This window comes from Chroicocephalus ridibundus, chromosome 10 (assembly GCF_963924245.1).
Source record: "Chroicocephalus ridibundus chromosome 10, bChrRid1.1, whole genome shotgun sequence".
In the NCBI taxonomy this organism is placed as follows: domain Eukaryota; kingdom Metazoa; phylum Chordata; class Aves; order Charadriiformes; family Laridae; genus Chroicocephalus; species Chroicocephalus ridibundus.
The window spans coordinates 9928988-9954933 of NC_086293.1; the positions used below are offsets into that span (position 1 = coordinate 9928988).

General features: G+C 45.1%; 1 protein-coding gene across 3 annotated transcripts in view; it reads right to left on the reverse strand.

The window, feature by feature from the left end:
• Positions 1–25946, reverse strand: part of GRM7 (glutamate metabotropic receptor 7) — a 304853-nt gene that overhangs the window by 61390 nt on the left and 217517 nt on the right. For all 3 annotated transcript variants that reach the window (XM_063347611.1, XM_063347610.1, XM_063347612.1), the window contains exon 8: positions 10353–11288. In XM_063347611.1, coding sequence (XP_063203681.1) covers positions 10353–11288 — 936 coding nt within the window. The remainder of the gene's footprint in view (positions 1–10352; positions 11289–25946) is intronic.

Genomic DNA, 25946 nt, shown 5'->3' on the forward strand with positions numbered 1-25946 from the left:
TTACGACTGTTATTATTGTATTCATTTCTGAAACACTCCAATCTTTGCCTGGCTGAACGTTATACAAATTAGTGGTGGGTAAAAGTCCAGAATCATTATATAGTTCCAGAAATAAGTGAAAATTAAAGCTTTTAAAACACATTTAAATATACAGAGATATTTTCCCACCGCTCATTGTTTTCTACGCAGCGTAGAAATGCAATTACAAGAAATTTCATGGCAACACGTATTAATATACCATTTTAGTCTCACTTCAGAGAGTAGCAAAACTTCAGGAAATATTTAATCCTTTACAAAAGTGACTCAAAGTGCTTTTGAAATACCCAGTGTCAAATCCGGCGTACGGAAACGCAGCTCCATCGGTATAAATGAGATTGTGTTTGGATGTCCCAGAGCCAGGTTCCATTTCTTCCAGAATTGCTCCTTTTTTTGTGTGCGTGCTGCTTTCTGCAGACTCGGGTACCACCTTGCCGGAGCGATGCCTTGCTGCCGAGGGGAGAGCTTGCCGTGCTCTCCGCTCTGGAAGCTCCCACCCTACATTTAAAGCTTGAGACAAGGCAATGAAATTATAAACTAGCTCATCCCTTCTACAGATGTTGCCTCAGGCGCGTGCTGCAAAGCCGCAAAGTAAAATAGCTCCAAGTTTTCTTAAAAATACAGCCACCGCCCAGAGGTACATCCACCTTCCCTCGCGCATCTCCTCATGAATCTCGGTGCCGAACAGCCTTCACCTGATCCATCTCCTGCTAACGAGAGCCACACTCGTCCCCCACGGGAGCAGGCACAACCTGGTGCCACAGCAGCCTCCGAATCACCAAACCCCAGCAGGGAGCACTCAGCCATCCCCCCCCGCCAGCGCAGAGGGGAGCGGGGCACCTGCAGTATCAACCTCCCATCCTTTTTTGGCACCAACCGAGTCTAACAACTTGTTCTATCTAAGCCTTAATTTGGCTCTCCGCGAGCCCTAAGCCATTTCCCATCATGTCAAAGGGAAGTGACAAATAACCACGCTTCTCTCTGCTACACCGAAGTGTTAGGGTATGGTATATCCAGAAATCCCAGATGCCTGAGTTTAGGCCACTATAATTTTGCTCAACTTTTTATAATATTGCTTCACTTCTCTTTTTTCTTTTTCCTTTTTTCTCCTTTTTTCATTTTTTCATTTTTTCTTTTCCTTTTTTTCTTTTCTTTTTTCCTCCTTTTTCCCTTTTCTTTCTTTTTTCTTTTCCTTTTTTTCCCCCTTTTTCCCTTTTCTTTCTTTTTTCTTTTCCTTTTTTTTCCCTTTTTCCCTTTTCTTTCTTTTTCTTTTCCTTTTTTTCCCCTTTTTCCCTTTTCTTTCTTTTTTTCTTTTCCTTTTTTTCCCCTTTTTCCCTTTTCTTTCTTTTTTTCTGTTCCTTTTTTTTCCCCTTTTTCCCTTTTCTTTCTTTTTTTCCTTTCCTTTTTTCTTGCAGCAAGCTACTAAGCAGAGGGAGATGGAGCAGGTATTCCTGACCAGGCCATGTAATTCCCGAAGCGATTCGTAAACACTGGGAAGCAATCCAGTCAGCACTATTATATTTTCCCCGAGCTGTACTCTCCCGGGGGAGTTCTCAAAAGCAGCTGCTGGAGGCCATAAGCCAGCAATATTCAGAAAGCGCTGGGTCTACGACTTTGTTTAGGGACAAAACCGCCCACCAAAACACCGGGGACAGAGAAACAAGTGAGTGGCAAAAGATCAGTGACTCCGGAACTCAAAATTCCTGTAGCCCTCACTGCTCCCATGATGTGTATGTAAATACTGATGTTAATTTTTTTCTTTAGGGTGAAACCATTAGTAGCAGCGACACCTTATAAGCCTTTCATGCTATTTTTTGACTAGTCACAGCATCCCATTCCCCTTGGAAGACAAAGTGAACGCAGAAGGTAATAAAATAAATGATATTGAGAAGTTATATGTTTAAGACTTGTGATTAGTTCTACAGAAATTAACTTTGAAACTCTATAGACACTTAAAGGTATTCACAAGGTCTTTTACATACTTTTACAGTAGCGCTCTTACATACCCTGATAAAAATGCAGGCCACCAGGATCGTTTTTGTAATAAAGGTTATCACTAAAAAAAAAAATAAAAAAATCCCCTGATTATTTAATTTCTAGATTTCAAAGAACATTTGATTTTTCTCTCAATTAAAATGAAGTACTATGTACTCACTGTCAATAGCCCCATACTCCACAGAAGTGGACTTTATTATATACTCTTTTTCTTGGAGGATCTCCAGATCTTACAGCTCCAGCCTGGAGGCCCTTAACTGAAATTAAGTGAAGCTGCTTTTCAGTTCAGGCTCGTCTCAGGACAACTCTAACGTCAAATCATTATATTCCACAGTTTTCTCAGAGATACAATCTTGAGGCTGGATAAAATTAAGAACTTCAGCATCTGAACACGCAGATCCCTAATATAATGAAGCGACGGGCGAACTGAAAGCATATGAACGAGAGAAATTGATATTTGTGGTTAATGAGTTTTACACCAGTACTATTACTAGAACGCTTCTTTAAACGAAAGCTACAATTCACAACTGTCCTCGTATGAGCCCCAGATTCTGGTAGATTCAAAGTCACATTTCCCGTGAGCCTCAAAGCCTGATTTTCTCCACCAGCCAACAGTATAAAACTCCGACAAATGTTGCATTAAAATCCTCATAACTCCAAAATCCACCTCTATAGAGTTGCTATAGCAACTGTCATCTCAAGCCTTCCCAGGGGAGAAAATAAATGTGTGTCCTACCTGGCTAATCGGTATTTGTGTTGCAGAGAATTGAAGGGTAACTTAGTTTCACCAAAAAATAGAACATATACTGAAGTGCTACCATGTTAATGTGACATTATTTAATCTGAATAAGAATCCACTTTGCATGCGCCTTCAAATTATAGTATTTATGTAACATTCAACACAGTAAGTAAAAATGTTGCTGCCAAATATACCTGCCTTGCCCTGCTTATTCATTTGAACAGAATGGGCGTTATATAAATAGAGAAACAAGGAGGAAGGGGGAAGAGTAGAAGGGATTAAGGACTTCACATTTCACAGCGGTTGTATTGCAATTAAAAAGCCACCTCTACAGCCCAGGGTTCCCGCAATCTGGACGCAAAAATAAGCTGATGGGAAATGATGACTGCAACGTCAACTTTTCCCCACCTCTCCTCCTTCCAGGATGAATAAAGCTCCCAGGCGGGAGGAGCACACTGGCTGAGAAACCATCATCGCTCACTCAGGGTCAGGATTATAACTTTTTTAACTTGAAAAAAGTCCTGAAAATACTTCAAGAAAAAATCCTATTTGGAAAATATAATCAGGAGCATGTTGACAGTTACTACTAGCTCGTAGATACATCCAGAAATGTATTATTTTAATCTTAGCAATTACTAAATAAAAGTAATCACAGCTACGAGGCAATAAAATCTCTGCGAAACATAGAAATATAATGATGACATATCCCTCTATATTAGTTCAATGACATAATTTGAGAAAATAAGATCTTAGGGGAATATTCAACACACACAACTACATCTGTACATAGTTATAGAGTACAGATACGGACTTCAAACCTGCGGAGACAATGATTTCTTTTAATCTAACGGTTACAGCTCTGGCAAATTTCCAAATTGCGTTCCTGCTTCCCAATCTGAGGAGCAGGCTCACAGGAAGCTGTACATCTCTACGCACTAATGAGGGATGCCGTCAGCCTGAAGAAGTGCCAAATGCGCTCGTAGAGTAACGCCGAGCAGCGCTGGGGTTCGGGCACGCGAAGTACCCCAGTGGGTTCTGGCATGTCTGCTACGTAAAGCAGACTGATGCTCAGGTTTGCCATTAAAGGGGTCGAATTTTTCAGTATTACATTCTAGGGACTCAGGAAATGTAATTTAAACAACAGGAAAAAAAAAAATATATATGGTAATACTAAATAACCGTAGGAGAAGAAAATAGCTTGTAACCTCATAGCCCTTCATTATTAGAGCTGAACTTTGTTAGAAGAGTACAACACAGTGGCAAGAAAACACCCCACTCTAACCAAGGCTATTTAATACAAACCACAGGCAATTCCTCCTGCGCTACTCATCCCCGTACACCACCACCACACCCAAACTCAACATCTCCATAGTCTCCTATCCCATCCTTCCCGTGCAAGTTTTGCCTAAACAAAGAGATTCTTTGCAAAAACTTGCTTTAAATTTGGGATGTGCATTTTATCTCAGCTGCTTTCTTGGGAGATTCTCCTGCACCGAGGAGGAGGAGAGGGATGCAGCCTCCTGGGAAGGCTGCTGCCGCTGCCCGTATTGCTGCCGAAGGCACCGGCTGAGGATGCCCCGCACGGGGCTGGGAGGTTTGCTTCCACCCGCCTGCCTCAGCCGCCTTTTAGTACTCACTTAATCATAAACACAACTGTCGTTACACAACAAAGGTTAAAAAAATGGTAATAAGAAGTGTTGTAAAGTATTATTTTTCCTAACAATAAATTGACTTTTATATACAGAAAAAGCAAACCAGTATTTTAAAAACCCTGCATATCAGATTGATTTAACTACAGGTGCTTTTCCCTCCTCACTTTGCTTTTACCATGAAAGTATTGCCTGTGGAAATCTGCAATAGTGTAAGTTTTAAAAATATTTACATTACGAGAGAGACTAATAATAAAAAAGCAAACTATAAGTGCCACCTATGAAACGATGTTTCCAAGATGTGTTAGAGCAGATCACACACTCTGCCATGCCTTTGGCTTGTTACAGTATCTGTAAAGGGAAAACAATAAAAATAAAAAAAAACCCCCAAGACATGAAAACATGTGACTTTGTGAAAGCAGGTCAATCTCAAACGCATCTCCCGAAGCAGCGCTCGCGCCAGAGGACGCTGCCAGGGCCCGGCAGACGCGAGTCCCTGCTGCAGCGTCCCCAGGCACTGCCCTGGGCACGGCGGGACAGGGACAGGGCAGGGGCACCGGGCCCCCATCGGCCCCCGCAATCCCCGGCTGCAGTTCCTGCCTCGGGAAGGAACAGATCATCAAAGGAAAGAAAAGTGGATGAACAACCCACCGAGAGGCTGCAGGGACTAATTAATCTCTGCGCAGGGTGCGAGGCGCAGCTCCCCGCAGGATGCATTCCCACACCACCTGCATCCCCGTCCTTTTGCTTTCGTACTCTCAAATTTTGACTCAATTTGGCTTATTGATTTCGCTGTGCTTCGCCTGACCTTACAGAGCAATCTCTGCTCTTTTCAAGTGCCACTTTGTATTGACTCTGCCGCGGAGCTATGACTCCTGTAATTGGTTTAACAGCTCTTTGAGGCCACTTTGTTTCTGATAAGATACCCACAGATCCGCGGAGAATTTAAAATAGTTTTGTTGTCAAAAACAATTACACCAGGAGCGTAAAAGCAGTGTTTCATCCCTACAGTCCCTCTCCAAATGTTCGGGTTAACAAACTGAGCAACACCAAGGCAGGAGCCGGGCAGCAGGCGGGGATGGACTCGTCCCCCATCCTCGACCCCAAAACCCACTGACCCTTCAGCTAATGATGGTTTTGATCGTTAGGAGCTGCTCAGGGCTGAACGGTAAGTGACTCTCTTCTCTGGAGGGACTCTTCTCTGTGTTTAGTGGCTTTCCACCAAATACATACTAAAGGAAGGATCTTTCTGAGCAAAGACAGGGCACGATTCCAGTCCCCAGTACTGCGTCCTGGTCCTGAAGGGTTACATCAGCATTTTAGAATATATACTAACAGTTATAGGAAAACGCAAAAAACCCCACCCTGAAACACAACCCCCAAAACCTGGCCAACAGCAGCGACTCACAGGTGTGGAGCAGCGGCTATGCGACCACTGCATCGCAGCCGAAGAAACTCAAAGAATGGTGAAACTCGGTAAGGACGACCATATTCCACGCCCATTAGGAAACAGCATTACCAGCCTAAGCCTACAAATGCTAACTGACCATGTGTTTTCTGAATTTTTAGAGAGCAAACGAAGAAACTGGCTGAGTAAATACAAGCTGTAAAAAGGTCAAGAATTCGCTTGTTCCATGTGCCGCCTCCCATACACTGAATGTTTTATCTCCATCCTGTGGTGCAGACTCTGATATCTGGCCTTCCTCAAACCACACTGCCTCCCCCCAGTCTGCTGGAAACGCTACTGCTCGAGTTATTTGCCTTTTATGAAGTATTGCAGCATACTTCTGCTTCTTTTGGTTGTTGTTGTGGTTGTTATTTTCTGTACTGAACAAGGTAGGTATTTTCAATATGCTTTCTAGCAAACAACATTATGCTTGTATTTATTGATAAAATAAAATAAATCCATACAATGAAAATCACAACATTATATATAACCCCATTTCCCAGTTTAAAAGATTGTGTTGCATGAGATTTTCAGCAGGTGCAATTTCCATTTCAGCAAAGACCTGCGTGGCTAAGCTTAAACACAATATTTTCCAGAGAAAATATCTGACAGGAAATCACTAGCAAGCCCAAAAAAGTACAACCCCCTCATCCCCACTCAAAACAAGAGAGACGGAGCGGAAAGCAAAGCAGCAAAGCTGCTGCAGCTCGATCTCTGTGCAGAGCAGAAGGGGGAAAAAGCCCCCGCAGCAGAGCTGTAGGTGCAGCACTTGGGCTTGGCACAGCGCGATGGCCCAGTGCACCACAGCCAAGGTCTGCCAATGCCTACAGGCTGGGGGAGCCTTGGACCATCTATAGGGACTATACGTCAGTGCATCCATGCGTGTTGCATGCATGCCCGCTGCCTAGGTGTGATGGAGTGAGAATGGCTGGAGAGCAGCCCTGAGGAGAAGGACCTGGGGGTGCTGGTGGATGAGAAGCTCAGCACGAGCTGGCAATGTGCGCTGGCAGCCCAGAAACCCCCCCGCAGCCTGGGCTGCATCCCCATCAGCGTGGGCAGCAGGGCGAGGGGGGGATTCTGCCCCTCTGCTCCGCTCTGGGGAGACCCCCCTGCAGGGCTGCCTCCAGCTCTGGGCACCAACAGCAGAAGGACACGGAGCTGTTGGAGCGGGGCCAGAGGAGGCCACGGAGATGCTGGGAGGGCTGGAGCCCCTCTGCTGGGAGGACAGGCTGAGAGAGCTGGGGGGGTTCAGCCTGGAGAAGAGAAGGCTCTGGGGAGACCTTGGAGCCCCTTCCAGTCCCTAAAGGGGCTCCAGGAAAGCTGGGGAGGGACTCTGGATCAGGGAGGGGAGCCGTGGGATGAGGGGGAACAGTTTTAAACTAGAAGAGGGGAGATTTAGATGAGATCTGAGGCAGAAATTCTCTGCTGTGAGGGTGGTGAGCCCCTGGCCCAGGTTGCCCAGAGAAGCTGTGGCTGCCCCATCCCTGGAGGGGTTCAAGGCCAGGTTGGACGGGGCTTGGAGCAGCCTGGTCTGGTGGGAGGTGTCCCTGCCCAGGGCAGGGGGTGGCACTGGGTGGGCTTTAAGGTCCCTTCCCACCCAAACCATTCTGTGATCACACTGGACTGTTTGTTGGACAAAACACACCAGGTTCCAGCCCAAGGAATGGTGATAAGCCCCAGCAGCACGTGATGAGTTTGTGCTGTGACCGCCAGCAGACACTGAAGTCCCCTGCCCCCAGTGCCCTGCACCGCGGGCTGCAGCAAGGAGAGGCAGTGGGTGCCGCGGGCTCTGTGGGGCAGCGTGGGATGTTCCCCTGGGCTGGAGCTCAGCACAGCGAAGGGCTGTTTGCTTTGCCCGGTACCTTCTTCTGTGCTCTGTGTGAAATCCAGTTAATCATCATCACTTTTGCTGTCCTACACAAACGTGTACAAGAATCTTATTCTTTCAAAGAAGCACAGGGTAATTTTCAGCTCTGTGACTGTACAGAAACCGAAAGCTTTTGCTACCAGACGATTTTCAGTGCTGGCAGCAGCCTTTGAAATTCTTTGGGTCTTGCTATCGCCTGGTTAAATCTTTGCAAACAACAATTTAAAGCACTTCATCTTGGTCACCTGCAGGCCTAAAGCGTTGCCAGGCAGGGAGCACAAAAGCTGCACTGTACCCCCTGCATCAGACCAAAGTTACAAACGGGCCCAACTGCGTTTAAAGCCGCTTACGCTGTTTCTTATCTCTCCCTTGACAGGGAGAGCGGGGGTGTTTGAAGCATTTGTAAGACTTGGCAGACCTCCTTTCCAGTTGAAATTAATTCCCTTTTGGGATGCAATGGCTGCCTGTAAAACCCATTGCAGAGGTGAGATGATACATGGAAATCTCCATGACCTCTGCCTCCTCCCAGGCGATCCCCTCTTCCACCGGCAAACTGAGGCCAGAACAATCGCAAATCTCTGTACAACCAGCCTCCCGAATTGCAAAGGAGAAAGCTCTGGTGGAGGCATCTTCCTGTGGAAGCGACCTGTAGCCAAAGTGTGGACCTGCCTGAACGACACTGCAATTTTACTCCAATAATCCATAAGTTTAACAACTGCAAACTTGGAAATTATACCCCTGGCACAAAATGAGATGTGTTAGCTGGGATATGAAATTTGCTCACTCGTTTAAAAGGTGCAATAATTTTATCCACAGCGGTGAGCTTGCCCAAGTCTTGTGTTAAAGATCATACATTAAATGAAGATAGAGGGGGGAAAAAACAGAGCAAGAAGCCAAAGCTCTTTCCTGCATAGGGAAGCCTGGGTTCAGTAAGTGGGGATAACTGACAGTATGCTACCAGATCCATGCAAGATCTGTGGGAGAAGCATTTGCGGTGAGGTCAATGATGCCTGGATTTAGGCGGAGAACACCGGGGAAGTAGATGGGTTCAGGGATGGGGAGGGTAAAACAGTCTGACAGCAGCTCAGGATGGCCTAATATTTTCATTTCTCCCCAAAGACTAGAGTCACAGGTATTTGCCAAATCACTCCGAAATTACAGCTACCTCCAAACAAGATTCAGAGAGAAGTAAAACCAGATCTCTATCACCAAACATTAGCTGGAACCGCTTGGGCACCAGCAGGGACGTAACAGAAGGGGCCCAAGACCCTCACGGTTTGCTTTAGCCCTGCACGTTGTAGTAGCAGATCAATTTGAACACTGTTTACTCAAAATGCACAGAGCAACTAAGGTTTTCCCTTCCTAACTACTTTAAATGCAAATCTGAAAAGGTTTTTTTCCTGCCAATAGACCTTCAGGCAATGTTTTGGAAAATGAATTATACTGTCCTCTGGCTGTTTATTATTGCCCTCTTTCTCCAAGGCCACCATCCTCACCAATAAATATAACGGGAAGATGAGAGTGACTTTCTCCTTGTTCCTTTGTGTGAGATAAAAGAGAAGCTGTTAATGTTTGTACCTAAACCATCTCAGCAGCAGCTGCAACACGCTGGGCTGGTCCCAGCAGAGCTGATTCGATATATTTACAAAGAGCACTTTAAACCCAATTCCTGTGGGCAGCAAAGCCCAAAGTTGACCAAGTTTTGCATCTCTTCGTGTGCACGTCTGCTCTGATTGCCGGGGTGTGTTTCCCTAAGCTGAGCAGCTGAGAGCAGGGATGGAGGCGATGTGCCTGTGAGCCCTCAGACAGACACACTGCAGGGCCCTCTGCACCATCTGAAGCCTCTCGTAGCCAATGGGAGTCTTTTAATCAAGTCTGACGGCACTTTGCAGTAATTGATTTTTGTAACAATCCAACTAATGGATTTGGATGCTTTTTCTTAAATCGCGTAAGTGTAACATTTTGGGCTGGCAACTCCATGGGCTTAAGTGGATCTCACTTACGAAGAGAAGCAACCTGGCTTTCGCTCCAGGACTCTGGCTATACCCTTGCCATTAGCTCCAGGGTAAGCCTGCCTGGGCTAGTTTAAAAATAACCAATACAGAGAGAGCGTCAGTCTAGTCTCAGCGGCTGGAGCTCAAACTATTTACCTGCGGTGTAAATGTGCCCTGAGGCTGCCATTCCTGAAGCACAGCACTCATCAGATGGAGCACCACCCTCAGTGCCGAACACCAGAAGCGCAGGAGTCTACTTCGCTACTTTTTGACAGGTTTTTTTGCTTACATCTTATATTCAAAATGATTTAGTTAAGAGATGCCTCTCTCTGGACAACATGACAGCTAATTCCCACTTATCCAACTGAAAAGATACAATTGAAATGGATGCAACAATAAAACTAATGGCTAATATGATTGCTATTGATCGTTTGCCAGTTTATCAAATGAATAACCCACCAGCTAAATGGAGAAGGAAAATAGTGCTATATATTGCACATGTCTCGGTAATGAGCCAACTGGATAGCTCATTTTAAAATCTATGTAAAGCTGAACATCGCTACGTAATTTATAATTGCAATGAATCCTGATATATCAGGTGCACGTTCGTTCATTTTTCACCTACCTTTTCGGCTGACTGGGCAGTGCCAAAAAATATTGGAATGAAGGCAAGCCATACTATACAGGTAGTGTACATAGTGAATCCAATGGGTTTAGCTTCATTAAAATTCTCTGGGACACCCCGAGTCTTGATGGCATACACAGTACACGTAACCATTAGAAGAATGCTATAACCCAAGGAACAAATGATTTGTAGATCCGTAATGTCACATTTGAGAACTCCTCTGGCTTGGTCAGGGTTCATAGTTTTCTGCTCATCATAATCTATGATGATGTTGGGTGGGTCAACGGCAAACCAAATAAAGACACCTAGAAGCTGAACAGATATCAAACTCGAGGTGATCGCCAGCTGTGACGTGGGGCTTATAAGCCTAGGTGCTGTCACTGACTTTTTGCCCTGTTCAAATATGCGGTAGATGCGGTTTGTTTTAGTTAAGAGGGCTGCATAGCTGATGCACATCCCCAAGCCCAAGAAGATACGCCGGAAGGAGCACACGGCAACGTTTGGTTTGGCGATCATCAGAAATGTGATGATGTAGCACAGAAATATCCCTGTTAACAGGACGTAGCTGAGTTCCCTCCCCGAAGCCCGGACAATGGGAGTATCGTTATATCTGATGAACGTTGCCATGACAAAAATGGTGGCAATAATTCCCAGCATAGCCAAGAAGACGGGTATCACAGCCCAGGGCGAGTGCCACTCCAGCTTGACAATGGGTATGGAACGGCATCCTGTTCGGTTCTCGTTGGGCCGCTCGTTGTATGAGCAGAGCAGACAGGTCACCTCGTCGGCCTGGTACTGATAGCCGTCGCAGAGCTCGCAGTGCCAGCAGCACGGCATCCCCTTCACCATCTTCTTCCTCTCTCCCGGCTTGCAAGGCAGGCTGCAGACCGAGGACGGGACTTCACGCACTCCTTTGCCCCACTGCATTTCGTCGATCTACAAGACAGGTGAAATAGAAAGAGGCTGGTTATTTAGATGTCACTGTCAGACATCCAGGGCGGGAATGGAAGAGGGGAGGACCAAAGGGGAACCTACAACAGAGAAAAACCAAATGGATAAACTTTATATGTGGTAGACTCCTGGAAAAGCACCAGGAACTACACATGCCAGTGTCTTCACACGGGACTCTGATGCATGACTGTATTTACTGCCTTCATTTTTATTAGTAGTTAATTCTGGTGGAATGACACACAACATCAGACAGAGCAGTAGGGAGTAACCCTCTTCCTTCTTCCATGAAAATTAGTAAGAAAGCTGCAGTGGCTTGAGGGAAGGCAGCAGCTACATTCACAAACTGCTTTTCATGCATCTAGAGCTTGGGACTTCTTACCGAGACAGAACAAGAGAGCTCCCTTCTTGGAACCGCTACTGACCAGGTTAATATTTTAAATGAGGTGAAAATGTGTCTTATATAGGGCATGGAATCAGTGAGAATGTGGCAAGATCTGCAATATGAGCCAAGTGAGAAATATGAAGGACAAAGAAAATAGTCATCAATGAAAAATACAATAATTAGATAATATTTCATCTCAAAGTCACATTCTGCTTTTGAAATACCATACATGCTTCTGGGCATGCAAATTATTAATGATTATATTAAATAACTGGAAAGTCTCACTTGTCCTGCAGCCTTAAGAAACCTAAACTCCAAAGTATGTGCACAAAGACTTCCAAGTACTGCAGATAATTAGACTCACAAATCATTTCAAAAATATTCCTGACTAAAGCCACTAACCAGTTTCCCAGAACAAGGGAGGTTTAGCTCTGGAGCCCCCCTGAAATAGTCCCCACTGGAATAACTGGGAAGCTCCTGACATTACCAGCGCCAATTCATTGCACCAATTACCAACTCGGCTGCCCAGCAAAGTTTCAGTGGCTTCAATGGCTTCTGCGTGTGGGAATGTATGGCTTTTCCAAATATAAAACCTGATCTCCTGAGATAGAAGTTAGTAAGTGTCATTAAAAACAAAGTTTCTTTTTTAGGTTACTTAAATGCTTACAAGCTCCAGGATTTTCCCTACAAGTAAAAAATTCTACAATGAGTTTCTTGCATCAGCTGCGTTATTATTAATATATACAGAAGACTGGGGTTTGCAAGTCTTAAATTGAAGGGTTAAGTCGCACTTTTCTGATTTAACTCAAAATAGATCCTGTATCATCTTCATTTCATATATTTGAAAAAAAACCTGAAATCATACACTGCTCAAATACTATACTACCAAGAGCCTCTACTGTGAATGTTATAAGAATAATCCCTCAATAAGAGATATTCTAGAGGTCTGCCACTGCTTGAGAAACTTCATTAACCTTCAATATTCACAACTTACTCCGAAAAAAAAAAATATAAAATCCATGAACTCTTCTTTCATTCTGTGCTGAGCTGAAGGTGTGTTAGCTTACAGAAGCTGAAGGAATACTGATGATAAAGGAGAATGCAAAGGCTCATTGAATTGCACCAGTAAATGGTAGTTTGGTCTTACTGGAAGAGCGTGCATAAGGAGCCAGGAAATGCATTTCTGCGCCCAACTCCGCCACTGCTCCAACTAGCAAAGCCTGGCAAGGCCTTTACAAACCTGGAGTTGCCCTCCCAGCTCTTGCGTTTGCCTCGCAAGAGAGCTGGGGTAAGCTGGCACGTCTCGTGTAACCTGCTCACTTCAGAGGCACCAAGATGACATTAGTGGGAAAGAGAACCAAAGAGATGGTGAGCAAAGAGAACCAGGGCCAAGAGCTCCGACCCATACAGCAAGTGTCAAATTTCATGACAATTCCTTGAGAAATCAACTGACCGACAGTTTGCGTCTTCCTTTACTCTTCTTAATCGCTGATTTGTATCTTGCCGTTTTAGAAAGCGGCCTGAGACAGGGCAGCTATAACTTACCTGGGTTTGTACAGCTAGAAAGTGAGACACATGGATCCAGTCTGGAGCCTCCATTTTCCATCGTAACTGTTAAACACAGAAGTTACTTGACACCCTTTTTACGGCATGCACTGATGTGAAATGAGAAAGGCATCCTGACTGCGTGGGGCTTGACCCAGTGATGAAAGGATTGTCACCAATTTTCTGCATGCCAACAGCTCATAGAACCACAGAATTACTAATGTGTTATCATACCCCCCCACCCCTGTTATGACTATAAAAGGGTGAATTTCCATATTCTCAATCACATCCCATGGCATTGCTGGGTAGTCAGGACAGCCTAAAGGTACTTCATTCTGCACAGATACTGTGTGTAGAGGTAAATAGAAGATCAGGCAAAACTAGGGAAAGCCCTTTTTCTGGTCTTCTGCGCCGACACCATGACAACTCTGTATCACCGGCCTCAGAAGGATTTGCAGTGTTGTGCTGCTTCTGGCGAGAAAATTATTGATGAAAACCTCCTGTCAGATAAAGCACCTGGCACCAGAGCCTGGCGCTGGGAGAGGAGACTCGCAGTCAAGCTAGAGACACTTCCCCCCCTCAGAAAAGAATATTTGTGAAATATTTTTGTCTTTGAAATAAATTATTGTTCATAACTCCTTTCAGAAATGCAAACAAAAGCAATAAAACATTAATTTGTGTATTTGGCTGCTTTAGGATCAAATGACTGTGCCTGATGTACTTTTTTTCTGTCCCCCTTTCCCCCTCCCTCCTTATTCCATCTTTTACTGCAGTTTCCTTGAAATAATTTAGCTTTTGAAAACCTGGATCTAAAAAAGACTTCTGTTGTGGCAAGTCATTGTTATATTCAGCCATTTCTTGCATTTATTTAAATCTAAACCTGCGTATATTCAGTGAATTTTTCCCAATGCTTTGAGTCACTATGAAATGGAAACTGCTTCCTTAAAGATTCTGAGTTCAGAGTTTCAGGATCAGGATCATAAAATCCTGATAAAACAGCAAGGATAACTTTTACCCATGATTACTGTAGGAGGACTTTCAACAAAAACTAAACAACAGAGCATTTCATTCAGCGACAGGAACCGCAGCGCTGGTTTGGTCCCTTCTTTCGTCACGTGTCCATGGGACACAGCCACGGTGCAGCCCGCGGCCGCGTCCTGCCCAAGCTCTCGCTGACAGCAAACCAGCAGCGGGAGCATCCGAGCAGCGTTCAGAGACACAAACCACAGAAAGCAGAGCTGCAGACTGCCACGACAAGTCTAAACTTTTCTCGCACATTACCTCCTCTATTTAACAGAGAGATGCGACAGAAGTAAAAACAGTTTTGAGGATGATGGTGATTTCCAAGACAGTTGTTTCAATGTGCAACCAACCTTGCCCACCAAGAGTCATAACCAAACCACACCTACTGAACCCACAGGTGACGAGAGTGACTAGAGAAACGTCAGATCCAGGACTCAGGAGGTTCGTGCTCTTTTGCTGACCCTGCCCCCAGGCCAGTTTGATCACCTTGGGCAAGGCACTTCATGTATTTTTTTCCTCCATTTCCCCACGTATAAGCTGGAGTTGGCTTTCAATTATATTTAGAATAAAGACCTACAGAAATCTTTGAGATCCATGGAGGAAGAGTGCTATATAGTCAACAAATACTACGCGTGCTATGTAGTTACAAATACTACATTTCTGTAAGCAAATATAATAAAATCTTACCCCATAATCAAAAAGTGATTATCTGAAAATGCTAATCATAATCTAGAAAGCAGTAAGTAAACAATTTCATAAATCAGAAGAAAGTACTCTTCCAGTTAACACAAATGTTGCTTTTTTATGTAGAACGTTCCATTTCAGCCATATATAGGAATAGCATACGGAATATCAGGGAATTTATTCTTCCCAAACCAACACCATTCACGGATGCAGCCGGTCCCGCCCTACTCACAGCTATCCAACAGCTTTGCATCCTGAACTTAGCACTTGACCAAGTCAGCACTGGGAGACACAAGGTACTCCTCCACTAAAATTCGGCCAGATTTGGGAAAGATGCAAAACCTAGGCCGCACTAGGTGCTGTAGACAGATGTGTCTAATGTCCTGAAAAATCACATATCTACCCATCATGCACTTATCCTCATGGTAAGTGGCGCAGCTTCAACAGCATCGTGTGCAGACTGATGCTATTATAGTTCATCCACTGATGAACTGATCTGATAAACGGGAAAAAAAAAACCAAAACAACCCTCAAACCCACAACTCGTTCCTTGTAGGACATTCAAAAGACCTGAGAACTTCAAAGTTGGCCCCGCTCTGTGGTACATGGACCCAGTAGAGCCGCTGTGTCACAGTGGGACACTATGTTTTGCCCTACCGCCACAGCACAGAGGAAAAAAAACCCAAACCAAAAAACCCAGAAAAGAACAAGGTCTCCTCCAGATCCAGTGCTTTCCCCACAGCCACGGAGCAGTGCACCATCCATCTTGGTTAGAGGTTAACTCTATCTCTTTTTTTCCCCAAGCTCTCCCAACTCCTGCACATCATCCAGTTCATAAGTGCCTTGAGCTAGAGGGATGGGATCCGTTTCCAATATAAATTCTCATTATGTTCACTCCAGAACAAACATTAACAAGAAACGCTTAGTCTGTCTCATAAGGCCTAGCATAATTGTTCATTTTAATGAATAAAGTAACTCAATATATGTGTATAATTTAAACATCGCTGCTTTTTTTCTCACCACCACAAACATTTCTGTAATAAGCTATTTGTTCTGAACTAAATTGTTTCATGCAATGTTTGATTAAAATAAAAATCAGTACAAAAATAATTACATTAGTGATAATTAACCTACTCGGGGAAAAAAAAATAGCCGTGTTTCCTGATACGACTTTCATAACTGTGCCATTAATTTCACGGACACATTAGAAAACAATTGCGGAGGATTGCGCTCAGATTTATTGCCACCTTACAGATTGCTTTTGGACTCCAGTTACTAAGTCAGCAGTTCAAACAGTTTTTGTATATTCAACTTTACAGATAGCAATATTTGCATGACTTAGCTCTTCGGGCTTAGCTATTAATGTCTTGTAATTAGTTTCTAAATCCAGGGCTTTAACATGATAATGGTTTTAAGCTAAGAATATGTCAATAACACATAGTCAACAGAGCCTTCTGCAAAATATCAACTAAAATCCTTTCAAGAGATCACAGCAACGATAAGCCAAACTACCAGAGAAGGATGCGACGCTACTCCAATGACTTACCCAGACACTGCAAATAAGGTACATCACCTCATACTGTAACTTATTTTAATTTCACTGCCTGCAGGGGATTGACAGAAAAGCCGTAAGCCGAGCACAGAGCCTGCAAGGTGATGGAGGCAAAAAACCCCGATGTTTTCGCTTGTGAGGAGCAAATCACTTCATTCTGAGCGATGCAGGCTTAATGCATTTTCAGGGTAGCGCAAAAGATCGCCACAAACTAAACCCCCCTCTGTTTAAACAGAATGACTGTTCTCCGCAGCAGCAGCAGACCAGCTCTGGGAAGCCACCCGTCCTGTCCCGTCCAGTCCCCTCCCCATGGGGACCGAAGCCGTGGTCCCGCCCCAGCCCCTTCGCAGGACCCGGCTCCAGTGGCCCTCGCCCCCAGCACAGCTGTGAGCCCCGTTACACCCCGGCATGAGGTAAAGACTGAGCTCACTCCTCCCTCTTCAGTTTCTTTCTGTTTTCTTGCTTTAAATCAAAGCCAAAATCCAGCTAACTTCAAAGCAGCTTTAAAAACCTGTGCAGGGCAGAAGTAGGTGGCGATAACCAGCAGCCCCAACACCCAGAGAGAGCGGTGCCTGAACCTGATCCCCAGCTGCGTAGGAGCATCCCTGCTGGGACGGGGGTGCCGAACGTCCCAGATCCGGTCCTGAGCTCTGCAGCTCGCCCCTGCCTCCCAACAGCTGTTTTTCCTCGTCCTTTCAGTGCGGCTCCACAGAACGCTTCGTCAGCGAGACGGAGCATCCGGCGGCGCTGCCGCCCTCCCCACACCAGAGACCACGCAGTTTGTGCTAGCGAGTGTTTTTAGCTATCTTGGGACAGCTCAAAAGAAAGTGACTTTCGAGGAAGCGCAAAATCTCCTAAGTATTCCTGCTCTGCTGTATTAATTATCCTAAATCTCTCCTATCTATCTTCTTTATAAACAGAAGTTAAACATCCTTATGTATTTTTTGTTCTGGTTTCTCCCACTGCTGCCCTTTTAGTTTAGCCCTAATGTAGCAGCGACTGCTGTGGGAACGGGCAGCGTCCTGTCCATAAACACACACAGGACAAGCAAATCACAACTTTCTAATTGAAGGTGACGGAAACTCATCGCTTCTCAAAGCCTTCCAGCCAAAAAACCTGCAGTTTTTCATTCTCGGCACAAATCAGAGATGTTGTCAACAAATCACGACAACATTCCAACAATCCCAGACCCTCCATCTTCACCCCTGGTGATGCAGATACCCATTAATGAGCAAACTGCCCCCATGATCAGCCTCACCCAGGATGCGCACAGCTCCCATTTCCTCCTCTCATTAATGTTGCGACAGCTCCTGGGAAGCCCCGGCGTGGGCAGGGATCCCACAGTGCAGAAAATAACTTTCCTTCAAGCTTTGGGAAGAGGCGGGACGAGGGGCTGTCTCGGCTCCCCCGGGGAGGGGACGGGGATGCTGGGCGGGCGAAGAGATGGGGAAGTATCCAGTGTTTCACTGGGTAACTGACCTCCTGAAATACTGGAGGTCAGTCATCTACCTGAATTCTCCTCTAGTGAGAAAACTCTAACTGCATTTCAACACCTTTAATACCTGCGGGCGCACTGGGGAGAGGCTCCCTCCCGCTCCACTCTTCTCGCACCGAATGCTCAGCTCTATGTTACCTATCACGGGTAAAAAACCCCCCGGCACTGGTTCTTCCACCTAGACTAAAGGACAAGTTGGCATTTGGGTACAGCCATAACAATCTGCATAGCGTTTGCATCACATTTTATTTAATACATTAAATTAATTACGATTTAAACTTCAACTAAAAACATCACTTTTGTTCCTACGCTGCAACTCCTTTTTGGTGATCTCGTAATAAGCAGTTCTTAACCTACATATAAACCTGATTTATTTTTCTTCTTCCTTTTCAGATCTTACTTTTTCTTTCATGTAATATTTGTCATAATTTTCTACCAATCTTACCTGCTTTGAGGACACCAGAAGCAAGTTGCACCGAGCACTTTTAATAACATCTTTAATGAGATCCAAAGGCTATTTGTTCTACATTAAACCAAGGACATTTTCAGCACAACACCGAAGTAGAGAAAAATGCTTAATCTACAATTTTTGCAAAAAAGCTTATTATCATATATTTCTGTTGACACACAATAAAACTGAAAATTAATTATTTTAATGCTTCTATATCTGACTACAGCTTTATGTTGTCTTCTCATTAATGGAAGGGGATGGCCCACGCGTCTTCAGCATTCACCCCGCCTTCCCTGCATAATTTCTTTTAATTAAAAAAAGAGCACGTACTTCCAAATGCGCATTTATAATACACCGTCTTTATCTATTTAAGTTGATAGGTCAGAGCAAATCTATCTTCTGAAAGCAGAGGCAATCTCAGACCATTTTTCGTCCTTCAGTAGGTGGCCCAGAGTCGGAGTTCCTGTAACCGGCCCCACGCCAAGCACTGACTGACGGGGGGGTTTGGGGGGGGGTCCATGCTGCTGCCCTCTGCGTTGTGCCCAGCGCTTCATTCCCAGCACCTCTCCCTGTCAAACCGGTCAGAAGGGAGTCCAGTCTGAGAGTCGTCCTGCCTGTGTCACCAAACAGGCCGAGCTCGCCGTGCCCTTGGTATCCTACATACGGAAAATAACATCTCCCACCCGGGGAGCAACCCGTGCCATTCTTACACACTGGCCTTCATTTCAGAATATCACGTATTCATTTGAAAATTAATAAAACCAGCCCCCATTGTCTCTCGCTGTTCATTCTGCTGCAGTCATTTTTTTCCCTCTCAACCAACAAAAGAAATTTTTAGGGGAAAGTTCGGTCTCCAAGCGCTTCCCTTCAATTCCCACTACAACCTAGCACACAGCAAACCTGCGCAGCGTAAATTATCCGGTTTTGTGCTTTTTTTTGAAGGGTGCTCTAAAGGCATCTGGGGGGGGCGGGGTGAGAGGGGAGGATGAAAACCTATTGCACAGCATCAAGAGGATATTTACACATCAGATTTCAGCTTCATACAGGGAAAATGACAGCTCACTGTGGGACCAGCCCAGAATGCCTTCATTGAGTGACACTCCAACTGATTTCAATTGGAGCTTTCCTTCAGTGTTTAATTATACTACAGATCACCTTGAAATCACCAGCAGGTTACTCAAGAGACACAGCTATGAGGGAGAATTTACCCGAAAAAGTGCTAGCGCTCTTAAAACTTTCTTTTGGGGGGGGAAGATCTAGCTAGTGTGGTGCAGGGATTATGAAAAACAATAACCTCTTTTAGTTCAGCTACTGGTTCATACTGTGCGGACCACAGTAATCTGCCAGTGCTCGTTTCCCAGTGTCAGGAGTCCCGCCAGTCCTATTTATCAGGACGTTTATCATTTCTTCCTGGCTAATGACTGCACGATCTTTGAGTAGGAATTAGGATTTCGACTCAGAGGTATGTAGAGCAGACGTGCCTACATACAGCCATAGGAATTTATGTAAAGCACTCCTCTAAACAATACCAAGGCCCTTTAAAAAGCTGCATGTTTTCAGCAGACGGGAGGGGGGGCAGGACGGTGGTGCCACTTGGCAAAGCTCGGACGAGGTGACACTGGCGGAACTCACAAGCCACGATTTCAGCCTGAAACCCCCTCCGCTCATGTCACTGCTCATAACCTTTTACCAGCTCCTCATGTTTCTCTTGTTGTATACACGGAGATAAAGTTCTGCTTAATTAAAGGAGCAATTTACAGCTTGTCTGGCTACTAACTGAGACAATGAAAGCAGACCTATGGAAATCGTAGCCTGGACACCCCTCTCTCAAGCATTTATTATATTTTGGCATAAGCTGGCTTGTCCTTTAGTGTCACAATCTTCAGTCAAACACAGCGGAAAATGAAGCCTGGCACCTCTGACGAATGAGAACAATCTGCAGTGAGGAACATGCCCCTTCACACCAACAACGGGTCACTGTGCCCAAATGACCAAGGCACTGCCATTTCATAGAATGGTTTGGGTTGGAAGGGACATTAAAGATCACCCAGTGCCACCCCCTGCCCTGGGCAGGGTCATCTCCCACCAGACCAGGTTGCTCCAATCCCCGTCCAACCTGGCCTTGAACCCCTCCAGGGATGGGGCAGCCACAGCTTCTCTGGGCAACCTGGGCCAGGGGCTCACCACCCCCACGGCAGAGAATTTCTTCCTAATGTCTAATCTAAATCTACCCTTTTCCAGTTTGAAGCCACTACCCCTCGTCCTATAACCACATGCCCTTGTAAAAAGTCTCTCTCCAGCTTTCTTGTAGGCCCCCATCAGATACTGGAAGGCTGCTATAAGGTTTCCCCAGAGTCTTCTCTTCTCCAGGCCAAACCCACCTCGGGGCCTGCCCAGCGCTCAGCATCTATTATTAGAGATGAAGCACCAGACTGCATTGTGTCCCCAACCATCAAACACCAGGATCTCAACAGGAGTGGTCTGATCGCAACAGGGTTCACATACACTGCGATGCAAAACAAAAAGGGAAAAGATGAAAGATTTCATTTCAAAGTGAGGTGGCCCAGTTACATACTTATGTAAGAAAAAAACTGTTCAATATTTTACTATTCTGGTGGAAGGAGCCTTAACAAAGTTCCCGTCAACCAAAGGTGTTTCAGATCTTTAGTTTCTTCCACTTTTTAGGATGGTTCGACATGTTTGCACGTATCTTATTTCAAATATACCCACGTTGCAGCTGGAACTTAAATAAAGAACTTAAATGTCATGAGGTATAAAGTAAATAATTAGATATGGTTACCTTTTGTATGACTCCTAACAGAGAAAGCTCAAATGGTCTAGCTGACTCCCACGCTGTTCTCCATCCCCAGATCCGAGTGCTACGAATGCAGCAGTAGAGGACAAATAGCACGAAGCAAGATGAGAGGCCAAAGCCACCAGCACGCAGTGTTTGCTCTGTGCCCACTGACTCCACCAGAACGTCCCACGTACCCGTGGTTCTGCCCTCGCCCAGTGCCCGTCCCACAGCAGCACCACTGAAGGCCTTCGTTGTGCGGGGTGACAAGAAACCCGCAAGCCAAAGCGCCAAAGCACATACAACATAGCTCAACATTAGGACAGAGCAATTGCTTACCACTTAAGCAGTCCAAATCAAATGTTCAAATGCCTGTTTCTAACATGTTCATAATGCTCAGCAACTTGCAAGTTGGAGTCCTAAATAACAAGCCTGGATGACAACGGCAACTCTACAAGCAAATCCGGGCATTCAGATTTTTCTCTTGAAAACTCCTTTTCTGCGTTGTTTTTCATGGTATAGCTGTGAGTTGACCTTATCCAAGTTTTGAGAAAAGGATTAGCCCTTTCTGTTTGTTTATCTCTGCTTATGAGCTAATAACTTATTTTTTTCTGTTATTTACGATGGTGAAAAAGGAATGCATCTGCCAAATCCGATATACTACTGTCAAAACGGAAAGGGTAATAACTAGAGATGTACCAAATGGCATGTGTGTAATTTGGATAGCATTTATCCTGAAGTGCCTGCCAACTCAAAATGCTTTAGTTTATTTATCCTACTAATTCCCAAGCTGATTCAAAGACCAGTATTTGCTAGTCAAATTATTTGGTCCCGTTTTTCCCTTTTTAAAGAATCAGCATCAATGGTACAGTAATTTTCTCATCATGTCTAGCGTGCACGGCATAATGACACACAGGCCGGGGAAGCAAGATGAAAGAAATACAAAATTCTGAGTGAAACTCAGTACCTAACTCATTTAGGCCCTAATTGGATTGCTGCAGCGTTATTAATGCTATTAAATTATCTTGCTCAGGTATACTCAGTCCATCGGTCCCTAAAAGGACTGTAGATGGTACACAGAAAATTAGGGTTGGCTGATGGGACTTTAATTATACTGCACTCGGGGCCACTCTTCCATCAAGGCCGCAGTCGTGTCTCACTGAAGGCAAACTGGGCGAGGAAGAGGAGGGTGATATGGTTGTGACGGGGGTCACTGCAAGGGAAGGCGGCCGAGGGCTGGTGCTGGCGGCTGCTTCTGCTCCCAAAGCCGCGCAGGACGCTGGTGTGGTCTGCAGCAGGTAGACCGAGATGGCATACAAAAACCCAGCAACACCGCTTGAAAATGAAGATCATTCCATGGATTTAACATCTAAATTAATAAGAACAAAAATACTGGCCCTGCCTTTAATGATAATGGTATTGGTCTAGTTGAAATTCTACTAAAATTCTGGAAAAAAAAATATAAGAAAACCCCAGAGGCTTTTCAGGGTTTTGTTTGTTTGGTTTTGGGTGGTTGGGGTTTTTTTTTCTTGTTTTAAATTAACCTCGCAAAGCTAAGAAATGTTGTGCCTCATCACATTTTTGAATACCGAAACAATAATAACACAATACTTTGCCTTTCTCCCCCCTTCCCCTTCCACCTCTTTGAAAAGTAAAAGAAGGACTAGCACCGGTAACTTCCTCTTTCCAGTCAGGCGCCCTAAATATTCAGCCATAAGACATGCTCCCAGTTGTGCACCTCCCTGCCAGTGCAGTCAATTTTTCTCCTCACTCCTTCCCACAAACAGGGTAATTAATGTTTTCATTAAAGTCGTGGCGAGCATCCTGGCGCACTGCTCTCTCCCAGCGCCCGGCCGGCAGCGGGAGATTCGCCCCCCGGTGAGGGGGGACCATGTGTAGAGCTCCCATGTCCTGAATGAACTCCAACCTTGGGTTGAGTTTCTCCCCAACCAGGGAGAAAAGCCTGTCCCACCTTTTCCAGCTGTATTTTTGAGAGGAAAAGGGACCCAAGATCTACTTTTGCAAAGGGAGTTTAACGTCTGTGCTACCCTGCACCAGCCACTCGAAAGGCATTGCAAGAACGGAAAAAAATATCTAATTGTACTTACCATTGGGAGCCAGATGCTCGGATGCTACTTTTAACGGTCAAATACACACCCTCCGCACCATTAAGAGGTGCGATTAACAAGTAAACAAGGTTGTTTCACGGGAATCATTTAACACAGCGTTTTCATATAAAATGTACATTTTCAGATTAGTGGAAGAAGAAACAAATGAAAAAAGGAAAATAAAGAAAATAAAGGCTTCCCCTAAAGTTTTAAGAGCAGGCTAAAGACCCTGTGCAGCTGTTTATTTGGGGCTATTACTGCCTATCATGTGAACGATTAGCCGGAGACACATTAAAATGCACGCTATATATCCAATATTATAGACTTGCCGCAAACCATGTCAATTTTCTCCAGAAATCAGTACTCAGGGACATTTAAAAAGTGATTATTTTTGACCCACTCAATACACGTTCTCTGTCAGGAACCTTTATGCTTTGCTTAAGTGTTGGAAACTAAAGACTGGTCACACGGGCCTGATGTGTGCGGAGCTTTTAGAAATACCCTGTGTGGGATTTCTTTCTCCCCTCTGAAGCAAACGGGCGCAGTGTTATGCCATCACCACCATCCCCGCTCTGCCATCCTTGGCACTTGCATCTCTACGGTAGCAAAATTTCATTTTGCAAAACACAGCTGGATTATGTTTCGGACCTACATAACATAGCTTTAAGCCAATAGTTGCCATGTCTGTTAATACCATACATTAAAAAAAAAATTTACATGCAAATTCGATAAATAAAAATGGGAGACAAACGAGCGAGCCTTTGGCTGCTGTTAATAGTCATCAGACTGCCGGGCGTGCCTGGAGGATGCCAGCCCAAACCCGCAGACAAGCATAATAATAAAACTTTCTTTGCCCTTGGTCTCGGGCTGCTCCTTGGTTTGCGCCTCCCCAGCGGGTTTTGCTGAGAGACGCAGAGCCCCCCCGCTGCCCCCCGGCTCTGCCCCGCTCTGTCCCCACCACTCCCCACCCCCGGGAGGGCAGCGCCGGGCTCTCCCCACTCACAGACACAGCGATATTAAACAAAAACCTTCTGCCACAACCAAAAACTGCAAGAGGAAACATAAAGAAAGGAGATGTCAAAGGACGAAGCGTGACCCGCGTGTCGGCGGCTGCCCTGCTGAGCTCACTAGACATCAACCACCATACTGCCGGCCACTGCCTCCGGGACAAAAGGTCACACTTATTTTGCAATGGAAAAGACAAACCCTAAATGAATTCGATCCAGAAGCAGAAACTCAATCACTATTTTGCCGACACTTCTCCCTCTTTTCCAGGCACAGCCTTGGCTTGCCAGCGCCTACGGTGCTAATCGTGCGCCTCTGCGCACCCCCAGCCTGCAGCTCAAAGACTTCAGCAGAGAGAATATTTTCTGTCAACCTCCCTTTGCCAGGGCAAGGATGAGATGCAAACACAGAAGCTGCTGCAGCATCCCTACGCCACCGGAGCTCACCCACCGCAGAGAGCATCCTGCCTTCCCCTGCGCCTCCGGGGCACCGGCAGAGCCAGGGGATGCTCCAGCTTTACTGCGGGAGCCATGGGGGTCCTGCCGGGCTGAAACGCAGGGAGAAGAATGGAAAAGTGTGGCAAAGCCACAGCTGTGTTCTAACAGCAGGTCTAACTAGATCCACAGCGGATCTAACTAGAAACCTGAGTTTTCTACCGGATCCCCTGACAGGTATTTGCAAAGTGCCGAGTGTTCACGCACTCTTGGACCAGTTGCCGCTGGTTCCTGCTCCCAGAGCGGTGGAAGAGAAGCTGGCTGGTGAGCAGGAGAACAGCTTTGTTGCACACACGTGGTGTTTTCCCCTACATAGCTGGGTGGACTTCTCCAAACACAACAAAACGCATCTGTCATTGGAAAGCATCTTTCTGTTTTCAGGTGTGAAAAAAAAGAATATTGCACCCTCAATATCACACCAACTGACATTACTACTCCTGCCAAAAGCACCCAAACCTGTTAATTACCCATAAAATATCCCAGCGAAGTATTTGCTCTTGAATATATTTGCTGACAAAAACACATTAGACTTGCAAAGAGGGATTTAAGGAGCGATGCGCAGGAACAAAATCACCACCTATTTTAAAAACACAGTGATTTATTTTTTGACCATCTATTTCTTATGCATACATTCTCAGAGCATAACTCTGCCTGGTGGGTATTAAAGAGAGCAACACAAGTTGACGCAAATTCTGAAGTCACGAAGTCTTCTGCTACGTAATTGTTTTCCTTTAGAGTTTTTATGAGCTCCTTACCTTTCTGTTTTTTTCCTATCTTTGAAAAGATATGTAATACATCTTAGACATTCTCTCAGCCCGCTTTCTCTTAGCATTTATATCCCTACAAGCATTTTACCGTGTGACATTCTCAGACCTGGAGGAAAATTATAGCGATGCTCAGAGTTGCCAAAAGCTGATATAGCTTAATTCACTTTGCTTTGCCTAAGGTAGCACAGCTCACGCGGTATACATTACCGCCTGGGCAAAATGGGTCAATAACAAAGAGGAAATGACATTTCACGTCTCTAATTCCAAGTCTGAGCTAGTTTGCAGAGTGAGGTGTAAGATTTAACTATTGCCTTCCTCTTTTTATATAGCAAACATCTATACA